General features: G+C 39.4%; 1 protein-coding gene across 1 annotated transcript in view; it reads left to right on the top strand.

Moving 5' to 3' along the window:
• LOC139712731 (calmodulin-like) overlaps positions 1 to 15,510 on the top strand; it is a 30,193-nt gene extending 14,683 nt beyond the window's left edge. The window contains exons 3-6 of the mRNA XM_071624528.1: positions 2,835 to 2,978; positions 13,627 to 13,753; positions 14,371 to 14,486; positions 15,126 to 15,510. Of these exons, the coding sequence (XP_071480629.1) occupies positions 2,835 to 2,978; positions 13,627 to 13,753; positions 14,371 to 14,486; positions 15,126 to 15,154 (416 nt within the window). The 3' untranslated portion in view covers positions 15,155 to 15,510. The remainder of the gene's footprint in view (positions 1 to 2,834; positions 2,979 to 13,626; positions 13,754 to 14,370; positions 14,487 to 15,125) is intronic.
• Positions 15,511 to 17,371: the final 1,861 nt, after the last annotated feature.

The raw sequence follows: 17,371 nt of genomic DNA, 5'->3' as shown, positions 1-17,371 counted from the left end.
TCAATGGATTCCGTCATTGATCATTCCACCGTCAGTCTCCCCAAACCGCGCCATATTTCAAGAAGATCTGACAATTCATCGGTGCGTACCGCCTTGTCTTCCACTTCGATAGTTCGCGCATGTTTAACAAGAACCGAGGAGGTAGTGTACCTCCTTGCAAGAACACAGGGAACGTACGCAATGCATAAGAAAGCTTCCAAAAACAAAAGCTTTGGTTGTTAGGCTGGTGCATACAAGATGTGACAACATCGACGACATTGCAGCAAAATATACAGCAGTGGCGTTTTCTCATGGACAAACGCACCCAGCTCCCAAGCAGTCAACAAAACGGCAACGAAACTTACAGGAATGGTAGTAATGATTAACGAATGAGTTAAGACTCCCCTTATCTCCCTCTCCACCTCTCCCTCCCCCTTCCCCCCCCCCCCCCCTCTCTCTCTCTCTCTCTTGTCACTTAAATGGCAAACATACAAGGAACAAGGTATGGTTAAATCTACAATTAACTTTTTTTTAAAAATTCATGATAGTGGCGATGGAAATAACAATTAAGAGAAAAGCAATACAAACAGTGATGATAATCAATCTGATCAATAATTCTAATGAGGTATTGTTCTCTCTAAAGGTATCAATAATGGCTTCGATGATTGCTGCGATTGAAGTACAATGTACAGATAACAGTGTAGAGTGTTTGAAAATGGCGTCATCAACACCAGCATGAATATAATGTCTATGTATTTTACCAGAAAACGATGAATGATTGCTTTTGCTACAGGTTTGCAACATTTTTTTTCTCACAGTTGTATTAAGGAACATCTAAACGCAAACGGCCTATACTTGCTCCACTCAAACTGCTATTCTCCCTGGCTTGCTCCTGGCTCGCTCTGGGCCTAGACTAGGCCTGGATTCGACGTAGACTCGGGCCAGGCTTTCCCGGCGCCATCAACACGAAAATATGATTGACTGTGTTACTACACAGTTTGGGCTTACTCTATGCTCTCTGTATATACGGCTTCGCTCTGGATTATAGCTCGGGGGGGGGGGGGGGGGGGCATTTCGTGAAGCGTTTTGTCTGACAAATTTGTCGGACAGATTTGCTCTCAGTCAATCAGATGCAAGGATGTCAGTAGCTTCTAAAAGTTGTTCCAACAGTCAGGATATAGGGCGGTGAGTAGGGTGGTGAGTTATCTCAGTCGGTAGTACGTCTGCCTAACGATCCAAAGGACCCGGGTTCTATTCCCGGGTCCAACTAAGCAATGTTGTGTGTGATCATACCGCCCCCTCTAGTAAGAGGCAAATGCACTCTGTCCCTCTGATAGGATATAAAGTGGAGGTCCCGTGTGTGAGGGAGTCGCAACTCATGCACGTAAAAGATTCCGCTTAATTATTCATCGCAAAGTGAAAGTGAAGTGGTCCCACCTCACATCCAACTGGACCCCATGTATGTCTAGCTATTGCAGCTGAAAATGGGTTATCCAGCCATCTTCTCACATGGAAATGAAACAATTTAAACAAGGCTTTCCAACCAATATTAATTTCCAAACTTATACTGTCACTCAATCTGGGGGTCGATGTGGGTTCCGGCTAGGCTTTGTCCCCACTACAATAAATGTCCCCACCGTATACACAGCACCATGAAACAGGGATATTGCACCTGTCGACTGCCTGTTCACGTATGTGCGGCAAAGCAGAACTACTCAAACACAGTCCGATGTCACCCTTTGCTAGCTAACTCCAATAGCATAATTCTTATGTAGAGATAAAATAACAAACCGGTAGCGGTAAAACCCAACATACAAGACAAATGCACAGTGAATTCTCCCCCGGAAGAAACTGAGCATATCCAAACTGTCATTTACCTTTCTGTTCAAACAATTATCTCATACGCGTAGAGTAATACTGACAAAAACAGGGACAATGTTATACGGAATCCGCATTGTATATGTCAGAAGTGAACACAAAACACAAAAATTGAACAGAATGATATCGACTTACCTGCTGCTGTAAATTAAGAAAAGATTGATCATAGTTGTCATTGCTGGGGTAAGATGACATGTAATGAGACATCCCTCCTATACTAGTCGGGCAGAACAACTTTCATACAGCGAACTACCCCCTAGGAAAGTCTTATTATCCACACTAAAGCAATGCTGATCAACAATATCTTCTGCATATTAGTCATCTTCCAACGCCATTTTGAAATCGTTCACAAGACATTTGCTAATGCTAGTTTTGTTTGTGATTGTTGTTGTTTCTTCCGTGTTTATAACAACAAAGTAGGAAGAAAAGTGATTGGAACCACTGACAAAGTTTATCCTGATAAAGCATATCGAATGCATAGAATGTCAAAGAAAAAAAATAATTATTATGTGCTTCCCTTTGTTTCGAGTTTCGTTTTGTTGTTGCTTTTTGTATGACTTTCAAATGATAACATTTTCATGTATTCGAATACAGCACATTTTAGACCATCTAGAAAAATTAGCTATAAAGTAATTCTGAAAGAAGCCAACATTCAACCAAATTTAATGATTGTCAGTCGGAATTAGAAAGAATTAATATGGCATGTACGTCAGAAGTTGTATGACATTTCAATATTTTGACTCTGGCGCACCGATATTGTTCTTACATTTTCAGTGCTCAATTTTGACATTCGAGCATGAAATCCCGGTGGACCATATAATCTGATTGTCTTTAAGATTATCCATCTCATATAGAACATGATCCAGAAAACTTAGTATTCTGACAACCCTTTCCATTATGGTTTCAATTGTTTGAACACTTCAATCAGTACCCCTAACATGTCCCCCTCGCCCCTCCCCTCCCCCCTTTTTTTTTAGAATTCAAGGAGGCTTTCTCCCTCTTCGACAAGGATGGTGACGGCACGATTACCACCAAGGAGCTGGGAACTGTGATGCGATCTCTGGGTCAGAACCCCACCGAGGCTGAGCTCCAGGACATGATCAACGAAGTAGATGCTGATGGTAAGAGAATGACAACCATAGATAACAGAACAAAACAGGGCCAAATAATCACTGCGAGTAGTTCCAGTTCCGTACAATTATTACACCCACTATCAAACCGTTGGTATAGGGATGGATAAGTATCTTCATATCTCTTGCAGTGCTGCCTATCCCTATGTATACTCCTTCCCCCTCTCCTTTCAAAAAGAAATTAATCTTGATTTCTGGCGTGGATTGTTAGTACCCTTGCCTGAGCGTCAGACACTTTTGCTTATTAGTGCTCGGAGCGATTTAGCGTCATGATTCAAAACATAACTTCCATTTTCATTTCCTTGCCCCTTAAATTATCTACACTAGTTCCATCGTAATATCAACTTAAGGTAGTAGGTCGTCTTTAATCGTGACGTTACACTGTAAAAACATCGGTGTTAGATTTAACACCACGCGTGTTAAATCTAACACCGATCAAACTTCAATAAAGGACCACACCCACAGGTGTTAAAAATGCACTGTGATGGTGTTGAAAAGTGTTCACCTGACACTTCGTGGTGTTAATTTGACACTGTACCTGGTGTTATTTTGACACTGTACTGGTGTTAATTCAAAAATGACACCACATGGTGTTGATTTGATATTTGCTGGTGTTAATATCAATGGTTTAACACCCGTCCAGCTTCAATAAGGGACCACACCAGCTGGTGTTACTCTGGTGTAAATTTATTTTCACATTTTTTCAAAAATCTAGTATTTTAATGTAAAATTCTTGATCGTCTTGTTTAAATTAAAAATCAGCAAGAAGTGCAGTTACTAAGAAACTCTTCAAAAAACAGTTTAAAATTTGGAAATGACACCCGTAGGTGTTAATTTAACACCATAAATGAGCACCGAAAATTTAACACCAGCTCGGTGTTCACTATTTAACACCGGACTTTTTGCAGTGTACCGTTGCATAATCGAGGATTAATGTTTTCGAGGTTTCATTTGTCTCAAAAACAAAATAATTTTATGTCATAGGAGCGGTCATTCTGCCATATCTTTTTTTTTATTACTTAACTGCATCTTCGTACAGGTCTAAGTTATTGTTTCGATTACGGGGGTTTTTTAAGTTTTTTTTTCCGGGTATTTCTCTCAAGGCATGTATTTTTCGTTAATCTTTGATTTGCCGTTCGTATTAAAAAAACTCTAGACCAAGAAATACATGTATATCCTTCAGTTTTCTGTTAACAGAAAGTTATAAGAGTCATCAAGAGGATAAATTCGTTATACCAGTAAGTTGTATCGCATCACTATACGCATGGAGTTAGCGTGTGCGAAAGGTGCAACACGGATGCAATTATGTATATCTTCTTTGAATATGCAAGATCAACTCCATCCCTTGAGCGACATAATCCTCTTATCGGTTTCTATGATGAAATTATTATGAACATAACCATAAACAGCTGCTTTTGTCCTCCCCCGAAGCCGGTGAGCCATATCATTATATCTGTTCCCCCCCCCCCCCCCCCGATCTGAATTTGTGGAATCAAGATATCCTCGAGAATTCAGGCAATTTACTGATACTTTGGGTAACAGCGCTCTTTAATATATTAAGATAATGTCAGTTAGATTTCTAGGGTAGTCCTGTAGCTTCATGATAATACTATAGACAAAACACAACATAGAGGGGCATATAACGTCTCGATCACCTTGAAGCTAAGCGAAACACTTTCTGAAAATGTCCCTGTGGGGACAGGTATTCAACTCAAAAGAGAACATTATAAGGGCAATATAGGCACACCTGATCATGGTACGTGGTCTCCCGTAATGATATACGTTCTATTCGGAGACTGACTACGTTGTTGTTGTTCCTTTATGATTATTTTAGGGCATCATTCTCAGAGTACTTGTGGTTTCCAATTTCATGTATTTTTTTGTCGTTTTGATATTTTCCTATCATGTCTGCCCTGTATGAAATAAGAATCGATTCGAGAAAAAAATGACTGTGTTGCCATTCTATCCAATCTGATATCGCATTTATCAGACCACAGAGTATTTATCTTCATGATACAAAATTAATGGGCAGGTGGACAACTTGCACGAAAGCAGCCTCCAGCGCTACAGAAATCGATAACCATGCTTTCATGCCAGAGCAACGTGACAATAACAGATCATTTAGGGATACAAATACTATGTGGCTTAGAATGAAATTTTGTCATCTGTTACCTTTCAGCATCCCCCAACCCTCGTAGTGGTTCATGTTCTAAAAGTTCATACATTGCTAAGGTCATTTAAAGCTTAGACAAGTGTGATCAGAATGATATTATGTTTATGCTGCTTAGTAGCAGATACATGTACATGTATGTAATGAATGGTAGTGTCCAAATTAGAGCAACTGAAACAAGGAAGCGTTGTTCACTATCCGTTCGAAGTTTGAAAGAGAAGGTCACTAGATGACAATTACCGTGACACTTCCACGCGTTTTGAGCTCTTCTTTATATTATTTTGTTTATGTGATTTACTTGTTGGTAGGTCTGGCAAGTGTGTAGCTTTGAGATTGTCGTTTCTCGTATAATTTTTGTGAAGGAAAATGTGTCAAAATATGTATCACCGAATAGGTCTATTTGCAGCGTCTGCTTCAGCCTGCGATTGCATGCATTGGTTTATGGGTCCAGTGACATGGCATATTGTGAGCAATTTATTAGGAGAGCGTTGTCGACCTTTAATAACTGGAAGAGTGCATCCCATTTGAATACATTAATAAGCCCGTCTAATGTAAGCAAATTAATGACCTGCGAAAACCAAGGTAACAGGTATATGATTATACAGGCTCCGTGCCGACCTATCCCTTGTAAACCCTGAGAGACTGTGAAGACATGGTGGGAAAAAAAAAGATGACTGTTCATCTCTTATACAATATACCTTATTAACGCCCCCAGGCCATAGGGGATCTTCTCTCTGTTTGATTTCGCGGTGCCTGTAGGATTACAGCCCGTAGACAGGAGAAACCGAAGCGAGATTATAACATGTGACAGCATAATGAAATGTCAACATAGGCGCATTGCCTCCAGTGAAAGCAGGAAGAAAGTATGAAAAAGAGTAATGGATGCAGAAAGGATAATTATCTAGACAGAAGGCTTTACAATGGACTCTCCCTTTTCACAATGTTTGGTTTTTTTAAGTGACGCAAACTTGGATCTTCTTCTGCGCAACATAAACTAATCGCCGCCTCGCACTGATATTGTGGCCGAACTTAGTTTGTGATCTTCACATGTTTAATATATATATATATATATATATATATATATATATATATATATATATATATATAGTTACTTTCTCTTCACATTCCAAATCCCCGTCCTCTCTCTTTCACTCTGTATTATTATGATTCCTTATTACTTACTTTTACAGTTCGCGGGGGTTGCGGGACCTACACACACGTGCGCGCGCGCGCGCACACGCACACACATACATCATTTTTTTTTTCAATACCTGTCTGCAGTAGATTGCAACAAAGCACTGACACGCAAAAGGGAACATCTGTCATTGATGGCAGTATCACTTGAAATAAAGCACAATATAATGCGCCTTACTGAGGCAGTAAGAAACAGAGCATTTTCATTCGTGTTTAAACTTGTAGGGCCCTATGTATGTATGTATGCATGTATGTATGTGTGTGTGTGTGTGTATATATATATAGTGGTGAGGTGATTACATCATTGACTCTTGTTTGTTACACGTGAAGTATCTAAAATCTAAAAACTTAATTGTTTTACAGGCAATACTGGTAAAACTTCCTCCTCAGTGTTGATCTGATTTGAAGGGATCTATAGTTTTGGTTGAGACCTAACTTCAGGTTTCTAACATTTTTGGGTGAGATGATAAGAAACCTCACATGAAATGTGAAAGAACATGTAATTCCAAGAGGAATTCAACGTTTATTTGATGAAAATTGGTTTAAAATGGCTGAGACATCCAAATCAAAGTGATCCGAATAAAAGGTGGGACCCACCTTTTATTACGATCGCTTTGTTTTACTTTGGTTTTGGATGTCTCAGCCATTCCATATCCACTTTTCATCAAATAAACTCTGAATTCCTCGTAGAATGGTTCTCTCGTGAAGTGGAATACGCTCTCGGCAAGCTTGGGGTAAAAACACTGATAATTCATATCATGTATCAGGGTCCATGACATTTAACACAAGAAAGGCATTAGCAAGGAGAAAGAAATAAGCTTTTACCCGTTACAGTTCGCTATGATAATTCCGAAAATTCGCCATTCCGAACACGAATAAGGTTCGTTATTCCGAAGGTTCGTTGGTCCGAAAGTACAATAAAGTTTGTAATTCCAAAGGTTCGTTTAGTATGCACTGTCTCTACATTAATTTGCGAAATAAAGAACCTCATTTTATTTTCGGATTAACGAACCTTATGAATAGCGAAACTTCGGATTAACGAACTCCTTTTCATTTACAGATTATCAAACATCTTGGTATAGGGATTTGTGTGTGTGTGTGTGTGTGTGTGTGTGTGTGTGTGTGTGTGTGTGTGTGTGTGTGTGTGTGTGTGTGTGTGTGTGTGTGTTTTAATATTGAACCTTTGGAATGACGAACATCACCCATTTTGCCGGCGTAGAAGGGTGAAGTTAAAGTACTAAGAGTGCATGAGTGATATGCGATATACGTATTGGAAGATGACAAGGATTATTCCATGTACAATCCATTTGTATGTAGTTGCTCCTGTACATATGCACTTTGTGAATAAATCAAATTAAATCAAATCAAATCAAATCAAGTCAAGTCTTATCACATTAAGAAGGAATAGAAAAAGGATGGGGACTGCTTGTGTCCAAGAGAGAAAGGTCAATCAGTGTTGAAGTGCTGACTTTTCCGTTAACAAGACGTAATTGAATCTGTTCGACTGGACTTACGGTGAAAATCTCAGAGAGGACATCTCAACTTACTTAATATTCTTAAGAGTTATACGGTCCAAGAGCTGTACGCCAGGCAAGAAAGGTCCACGAACTCGATATTACCTCGTACGCTGAATTCATACGTATTGTCGACCTTGTGGACCCCCTTTTTCCTGGTGGCGAGCTCGTAGGCCCTATTTGCCTGGTGACTAGCTCGTGGGCTTGTTGTACTCAGTGTCTAGATCGTGGATCTGTTTAATTCGGTGTCTAGCTCATGGGCTGTATGACTCGTGAGTGTATGATTCATGGGCCTTATTTCAATGTGTTACAGCTCGTGGGCCATATGACTCGTGGGATGACGACCACGGTAAACATCTTGTCCTAGGATGTTCGCGCCGGGTACGGGATTTGAGTCAAGGATCAGCCACTACAGAGTTTAAAGCGTCGTACAAAAGACCACAACGGTCCCAACCTTATAGTAAACCCTGTATAGTTAAAATATAGAGGGTAATTTCAGGGCGAATTCACATTTTTTTTTTGTCTGAACCAAATTCCTAAGCTTAACAAGATTATTCTCGGTAAGGTGTGTGATATTCGTGGTTCACACTGCGCCATGCTGTCTCGAAAGATTTGCTATCGATTTTTCGTTCCCTATGTTGGGTGCGCGTGTTTTGTTAACCTTCTCCGCGAGTCAAACGAGATGTCGTCCAAGTACATCTCAAATCTTCGGCACCCCCCCCCCCCCTCTCTCTTCCCTCCCCTGCCATTCCCTTCTCTCCCCCTTCCCCCTCCCCCCTCTCTCTCTTCCCTCCCCTGCCATTCCCTTCTCTCCCCCCTTCCCCCTCCCCCTCTCTCTCTCACATACTCTTTGTTATAAATTTCTCCATCTCTTACCCATTTTCATCTCTTCCGCACTCTCTGATCCTACTTTCCTCTGTATTTTTTGTCTCACTGCCCCTATATATTCACATTTGCAAATGTTTCATGTGACGCTTTTTGTTATTGATTTTACCTTGATATTGTATTTTCTCGTCTTTTCCGAATTCTTTTCGCTTTTGTCGACAGCTCACATTCCTTTCTACTGGCTTATCTCACAAGTAGCATTTCCTCTATTTCTTGCACATTATATCAGGCATCTATTCAAAATGTAGAATAAATTCTCTACTTGAACACTAGTTTCCGTTAAATCAATTCATACACAATATAAAACTTAAAAAAACACACACAATACACTCAATAAACGCATAGTGCGTGTGCATGTATGTGTGCTTGTAAAAGTGTGTGTGTGTGTGAGTGTGTGTGTGTGTGTTTTGCTACGAAATACATTCATATCTACATAAGAAATTACCCCACCAGCAGGTCTTCCCAACCTGATGTTCGTCCATTGAAAACACGAAAGTCGAAACCCCAACGCACATCCCCCTCCCCCCCCCCACCCCACCCCACCCCGCGCTCCTCCGACCATCCCCCACTCCTCTTCGCCCAACGGGTAAAGTTTGATTACCTGTCAACAGACTGTTTGGCCACCATCCCGCCGGGGAAGTGTTTAAACAGCGGAACAGCATCACTGCGTCATTTCGCGTGAGAAGTCTTGCAAGATATAGGAAACATTTAACCCTAAGAGTGCTTGGAGTGCCGATCGGCACCAAAAACCCTCATAGTATTGGGAAGAACTGCCAAAATCCCTTAAAAGGTTAAAAGGAGTCGATGGTATATACCAGTAGTGTGACAGAGTCCACACAAATAAAGGTGCATAATATGGTTGATTTTCTTCGAGACAAATTCGAGACAAATTCGAGACACGATTAATAGCTTGTAACACTTAAAAGAAATACTTTACTTCACAACAATGTATAAGTTTGTGTGTGTGTGTGTGTGTGTGTGTGTGTGTGTGTGTGTGTAAGTGTGTGTGTGGATAGAGAGAGAGAGAGGTAGGTATAGGTTTAGATGCCTGCCAATCTATACCTCCTTGAATGCTCGGTGATGTGCACCTCATTATGCATGATGTTTCCTTTTCGACTGGAAAGTGATTGGTCACTTAATGGTCACCTTGAATGACCACTCGTCCACACCTGATATGACCGCCTCCCTTTCCCCTGGCAGTCTCCGACATCCTCAAGAGTGACAAAGGAAAAACCCCTACTTGACGTGTCATACCATTAACATAATAGTATTTGACAAGAGTCAAAGTACACAGAAAGCTGTGTGATGTGATTCGAACCTATCGACGCTTCGCCAAATCTTGCCTCTTCTTTCTTCATTTTATTTTTCTCCTAAGAGCATGAGAATACGAGGAGCTGTGTTTCTCTTGTGTGTATCTGCGTGTTTTGTTACAGGTCCATGGTCTGTGTGTGAGTGTGTGTGTGTGTGTGTGTTTGTCTGTATTCGTTGCCCGTGTGTCATATTTTTTTCATTCCATTTCATTTAATTTCATTTATTTCCCATTAAAAAAATCATAAACACAACGTAATTGTATGAAAACAACGTATTTCAAATATTTACATCAGCTCGTGAATTGTCATATAAGGTAACAAATTTGAAATAGAGTCATATGCACTTGATTAATCATTAACGTTGTACTAAACAATGTGTAATTTAGTAGGCAGTTGGAAATGGAGGGGAGGGGAGGGGACTGCTTGTATATTGCACTCCCCTCAGAAGCAAATAAACAAAAGAACACAAAATATCATAGTCTGAGAGAAAGATTTAACTAAGGGCAAAGTTAAGTACATTTTACTCCCCCCCCCCCCACTTTTCTAATTCTATTCATCAAATACAGCGGGAATTTGCAACAGAAAAATGCAATATTTTGTCATCATGATGTAATCTTGCCATCACCGTGTTGCTTTTTTGAATTTCTCTACAGGGTTATCATTTGTTTTTGTTTTTGTTTTTATTTTGAAAAGTGAATTTACTGTGTTGTGTTTACACTGTTATATTGTATACACGGACTCGTAGAATCACCTCCATGAACTGGCTGAGGAAGTTCCTTTTGTCAATTTCTTGAAACAAAACAAAAATGACATGAAACGAAACCTCTGAGTGCCAATGCATAACTTATGGGTCTAGGGCAATTACCCCGGACCCTTCCCCTGGCCCTAATCCTAATCCTAATCCTAATCCTAATCCTGAACCTAATCCTAACCCTATAACCCAAACTCCGAACCCTAAACCTAACCCTAAGCCTAATCTTTACTCTAACCTTACCACTAACCAGTATTAGCCGGGGGTAACATGATGCCCTCTGGGGGGTAATTGCTCGGATACGATAACTTATATTGGAGAGAAATAGATAGAACTGGTTATATTCAAGTCATCGAATATTTGCACAGATTCAGAAAGAAATCTACAAAAGTTTCCTATTTCAGAGTGAATTTTCCAAAATGTGTTGTGAATTTTAAGAATCAGTTGTAAACCAGCGATTGAGAGGCTTTGGAAGTTCTGCAAAAAAAAAAAAATAATCAAACAAACAAACATGCATAAAAAAAACTACACACGCAATCATGTAATAAACTAAATGTACAAGGGCCTGAATGACATAAGATTTTTGTTCTCTATCTTTTGAAACGCAAATAATTTATTGAATTAAATCATAATCAATATACACAGCACCATACCATAGAAGGGTGTCTTTTGGGGAGTTGATTGGTTAAAGGCTGGTTGAGTTGCCATATTCCTCCAAAATCGCCATGAATTCAAAATGACTTGACAAACAAAGGTGTGAAAAACATCTCCTCGGTGCATGATCTGAAGCGGTACCCTTTCTTTTTCTACCGCGAGCTGGTTGCCATGGCAACAATGGGCGAGCGATGATGAAATTAAGTGTCTGTGTGGTATAATGGTCAGCAAGGGGGCAACCACATTACGGCGTTATTACAACGCACACCGTGAATTGCGATGTGAGAGAACGAACGGTGACAGAAATGGGATGGCGATAAACCCGGCGGCCTGGAGGTGCCAAGTGGAGTGGCGTTTTCTTTTAAGAAAGAGTAAAACAATGCTGCATTGGTTTCTCATCCACACCCTGTTTTCATATAAACTGTTTTTAATGAAATTTTATTTCTTTGATTGATACCATAAGTAGCTTTCCTATTTCTCCTTTCATTCTTTCTTTCGAGTTTTACCCTTCCGTTCCTATGCCTCTTTACTTTTCGTAAGACTTGTTTTTTACCAAGCTGGGATAGTTTGCAACTTTGATGTCAACATGAAATGTCTGTAATGTCATCTGAATTGAATTATAATAAAAGATAACTTGTACATAAAGCATGTAAAGTATCTGGTGATTTAGATAGAGATTATGTTTGTTTGTTTGTGTGTGTGTTTGATGTGTGCGTTCGATTATTTGAACAAGAAGAATAATTATATGGAAAACAATAGAATATCTAATTGATATGTTCATATCGTATGTGCAATTAATATGCTATAGACAACAACAACAACAAAGTGTTTTCCTCTTTGTGTAAGATTTTTGAAGTGGTAATTCCTTCTTTCATCACTCAACCAATTTTTTTCACGAAAACACATCAAAACTAGGGAAATGATTATGATTACAACAGTGTATCATGATGTGTGTTTGTGTGTGTTTGTGTTTGCGTATTTGTGTGCGTGTGTCTGTGTGTGTTTGTCTGTGTTCGTGTATGACAGTAATCACAAGTCCTATGATTTAGGATTACACTGATTAGCACCGGGTTATGTGTGATAAATATATTTTGGCATTTTATGATGATCGACGGTGATTTATTAAAAAGTAGGGTTATGATGTGAGCGGGTACCCCATAAGTACAGGGGGGAAGGGGTTGGTCAGGAGTTATCTTTTTTTTTGTGCGTACGAGTAAGTTTAAAGGCTATATAAATGTAAAATGTTATGATTCTCGGGTTATGTATTGACTGTTTTCGTTTGATTAGTCATTGTTGATTGAATATTGTCGCATACATTCAATATATGACTGTTTTATTATGTAAAATTATAGAAATCAAATAAAGATTATGCTGAAGAACAAAAACGTGTGTGTGTGTGTGTGTGTGTGTGTGTGTGTGTGTGTGTGTGAGTGTGTGTGTGTGTGTGTGGCGTGTGGCGTGTGTGTGGGGTAGAGAAAGAAATGTTATTTTTCTATAGCTTATAATTATGAATCTATAAAACCGTGAGTTCCCGATATTTTGTCAACTGATTCATTACAGAAATTTGTATTGAGTATACAATAACATCTCTTCTAGACACCGTGACTGCGGTGTCCCTTCGAACTCTTGCAAGTGAAGCTCCTGTCGAAACCGTTATTTATTGTCTGGTCTGTCTTGCTTTTACGCATCTTGTCACATGCATTTTTACGATAGAAAGCGCTGGTACGATGCTTCATGATGGTTATCTATTATTTTTCCCCACATTAATTCTCCACAACAGCCCTGGTGATCATCCCCACTCCGTCATAATAGCATGTCATATTGACGCACATGAGATATGCATTATGCAGAGAGATCCTTTACGAGACCGCAAGAAAACCGACACAAGGGGGATCATAATCCCATCCCCTCCGCTCCCCCCCCCCCCCAAAAAAAAGGAGCTACTATATTCCAATCTATTCAAAATGTTCACCATAAAGTTGATGTCATTTACTATATGATCTTTGAGTCACTTGTTTCCAACTTCATAAAACAAGCGTGATATTATCCGCGCAAAATTTTATCACTTCCAGTTTTATTACTCGCATGATGCGTCTCTCTCTCTTTCTCCGTTCTCTCCAACCCTCCCCCTTATTTTTTTTTTCTCTGTGGCTTTCCATAGGTAACGGAACAATCGACTTCCCAGAATTCCTCACGATGATGGCGAGAAAAATGAAGGAGACAGACAGCGAGGAGGAGATCAGGGAAGCTTTTAGGGTCTTTGACAAGGACGGCAACGGCTTCATAAGGTACAATGGGAACATCGCTACTTTCGGTGGGGGGGGGGGGGGGTGAGGTTCTTTTCTATTGCACGAATTGTGTTTGTTTCATTTAAAGAAAACAAGAACAGAAAAACAGAGACAGGAATTTGATCGAAGAGGATATATGGAGGTCACACGAATAGCTGTCTATTTGGCCTTTCATAATTATTCTTGACGAGGAAGATTTGTCAAGGAAAGGTCCTGTACGACCTTCCGCTAGAGGTTTTTAGCCTTCTTGATAGTTCGAAAACTCTAGCGGAGTTCGGCAACCAGAGCTGAGTATCAATTCTTTCATTAGTCTGAAGGTGAAATGCATATCACGTAGGGACAAATGAAATTGCAGTGATATGAAATAAGTGCATGTCATTGCCGACTAATGGCAAATTTTTATGCCAAGCTTGAAGAAGCTTCGTAAAGTAATCCTAGGTATTTCCTTAAATATCAGAATGTTTCCAAGAATTTCAATGGTAATAACTTTTTTCGTTAGTGCAATGTGCCAAACATGCCTCCATTGTAAGAAGAGGGGAATGGAAGAAGAGGAGACAGGAAAATATGATATTAAGAGGAAAAAGTCACTCATTCTCTTTTGTCTTTTTTTTTTTCAGCGCCGCCGAACTGCGTCACGTAATGACGAATCTTGGTGAGAAGCTGACCGACGAAGAAGTCGACGAAATGATCAGGGAAGCAGACATCGATGGTGACGGACAGGTCAATTACGAAGGTAATATGAATATGTATATTATCATATCAATAAAGGATTTGGGGTGTTTTATGTATAGTATTACCAATAAATAAATGATTGTAATGATGATCCATATGCCTATTGGAGGCCACTGTAGCATAATGGATAAGACTCTTGCACTTCATTCGGAGTTCCCGAGTTCGAATCTCGTCAAATGCCTATTTCCTTGGACAGGATCTTTCTTCTTTTTTTGTCCACCATGTCGTTCTCTACCCAAGTGTATCCAATGGGTACTTGGGAATGCTAAGGTAATAGTGATGACAGGGCCCAGTCTGGTAGAGCAGTGACAACACTGAAGAGACTACCTTAGATAAAGAAGGCAATAACAGTATTGTCTTCATTAACAGTGCTTTTAAAGACTTTGTAACAGTTTTCAAAATCATCAGGTACCCTCTTTGCCCATCGACATAATTGTAATTTTCTCGAGTTCATGGGCTAGTAAAGGAGATGTTTCCATTATTATGCAATAAGAGTAATGATGATCTTAAATGAAGCTGAAATCATGATGATTACAGCTGCGTAGCTCACTCTTTTAGTGATTTTTTTTTTCATTTTTGTTCTTAAACTAATAGTCCTTATGATGCTAATTGTATTATTCCTCTCGTTTGTTCCACACAGAATTTGTCACAATGATGACGTCACGGTAAAGGCTACATAGTTTCGTCAGCTGACAAGAATAAGGGCAACGATTGTGGCATTATTTGTTATTGTAATTACGATGTCTATTTATGTTGTTTTGACTATCTGAAATGATTAGTTTGTTGTTATTGAAGTGTAGCAGTAGTCAAATGTAGTGCAACGGAGTCTGAGCAGCAGTGATTCCATAGAACCCATTTGCTCATAATGATAATGCTTCCCTTTTAACTTTTAAATTTTTTGTCTCAATAAGAAATCATTCTGCCTTTGTTTAGTACACGTCGACATTCTGCCAGTAAGTTTCAAATTAAAGAGTCAAATATCGCCTCCCTTTCTTTGCACTCTTCCTCACTTCTCACTGTTTAAGGCTGGCCGCCTGCTTGTTTCGTTCTCTTTTTGCTTTTACTTTTATCTTTATAGTTAAGCTAAAATCTCATCTAGTCTCTCTATTGATTTAAACTTGCAAAAAAATCACGCTTCCAGAGGCTAGGACCCAACAGTTCTTCCCCGACTGTGTTAAATAGAAAAATGGCATTCGACTCTTAGGAATATGCTGCACAGAACGCCATATTTATAGGCATCTTCAGACAGGGCACTGCGGTGTAAGTCTTCGGGACGGACGAAGATGGCGCTATAGCCATTCGCGATTTGTACCGCGCTTAAACTCTGAGCCGTGCATAACATTAACCTATTTTCCCTCACGTATAGAATCGACTTTTGCGCTATGTGTGTATTTCTGTACATATCGTAGAAATTTTATGTACATGTAGTAGGTTTTCTCTTCGAAGAAATATTGAATCACATGAAATACAGCAATTAGGAGACGTTGAATTATCGAGGTGTTGAAGTCTTTGTACATGTGGCTATTTTCTTCTGTCGGCCTTGATAATACATTCATGGTAAATCATAATCATTTCAAACTCTGTATCTGATCAGGGTAACGAGTCAGTTTTCCATATACAAGCAAGGTCAATCGTGTGTAATGTAATCATATTGGTGACCTATACGCTCAACAATTTCTGGTACAAATTATTGCGTTAAAAAATGATGATATGGTATTGTGACGTCGTCTTTGATATTGTTCTACCCATTCCCAGTAGCGCAGGTCTCACGCCTACATGTATATATCATTTCTCTTACAGACATGTCTAATTTACGATTATCTAATGTTAAATGACTTGTAAAATACCCAATATAGTTGAGATGTATCATGCCTGGCATCCTGGTTTGATTGAAGTGAATGAAGTTGTTTCACTTAATTTTTGATCTTTGTAATGGAATTAATGGAACAAAATGCTGCGCAGGATTAAATGAAATTCAACCAGGAAACACTTCTTCATTAAATAATTATGATGAGTACAAGTTGTGTACGAATCGAAACAACAGCAGTCTCTGGCGAATGAATAAAAATCTTATACTTAAGTCTGAAGGCCGGATTAATTTTGCAGAATCACGTTTCATCAACCCGAGTAGCTGGTTGTTATCAATCTTAAAACTGTCATGTTGTTTTTGTTTAGTTTTTTTTTTTCTATTTCGAAGTTTTTTACCCTATCTGCGGCGAGCAATTTGTTTACGGTATTATTTACAGGTAATGTCTAATGAAAAAAAAATGGACATGCTTTTCATTTACTGCCGCTAGAGGGCGCTAATCGGAAAAACTTCTCCTTATCGACGCCTTTTTGAGTTCTCATAAGTAAGTGTTCGAGCCTATCGGTACCAACGTTTGTATACACAAAGTTCGAGTCACTCTTACTGCAGGTGTAGAAAAGTAATTCATGCCCTTGAATTCACAGTACCGTATGTTGTGTCCAAAAATGACACATATTTCACGAACGGTTGGACGAGATTTCCTCGAATGCTCTCAGTAGACAGTTAAACTCGTTTGAGGTGATAGTGCATCTAAAAGATTTCTGAGTCGAAACTCAATACCTCAATAAACCATGCTGCTGTACACAATATTGTCCAGTTTGTTATAATACAACTATTTGAGTTTTGATCTGCAAGCAATGTTCGGAGTGTGTGAGGTATAGTGGTGGATGCGAACAGGAGAGTTGGGTTGTTTGTTTGTTTTTCTTGTCGTTTGCATCATTGTATTATCTATGGTTGAAGTTAAATGACAAGGAAGCCCCTGTTGCCTATGCCTGTAAAGTTTATATAACGTCCAGACACAGCCTGATTCACACCTTTGCAGCGTTAGCGTTCGAGAATTTGCGTAGTGCATGTCTGCT

Source organism: Diadema antillarum, unplaced genomic scaffold (assembly GCF_040938485.1).
Source record: "Diadema antillarum isolate AM-2024a unplaced genomic scaffold, OU_Dant_1.0 seq00001849_RagTag, whole genome shotgun sequence".
In the NCBI taxonomy this organism is placed as follows: Eukaryota; Metazoa; Echinodermata; class Echinoidea; order Diadematoida; family Diadematidae; genus Diadema; species Diadema antillarum.
This window is presented reverse-complemented; position numbering and strand designations above follow the sequence as displayed.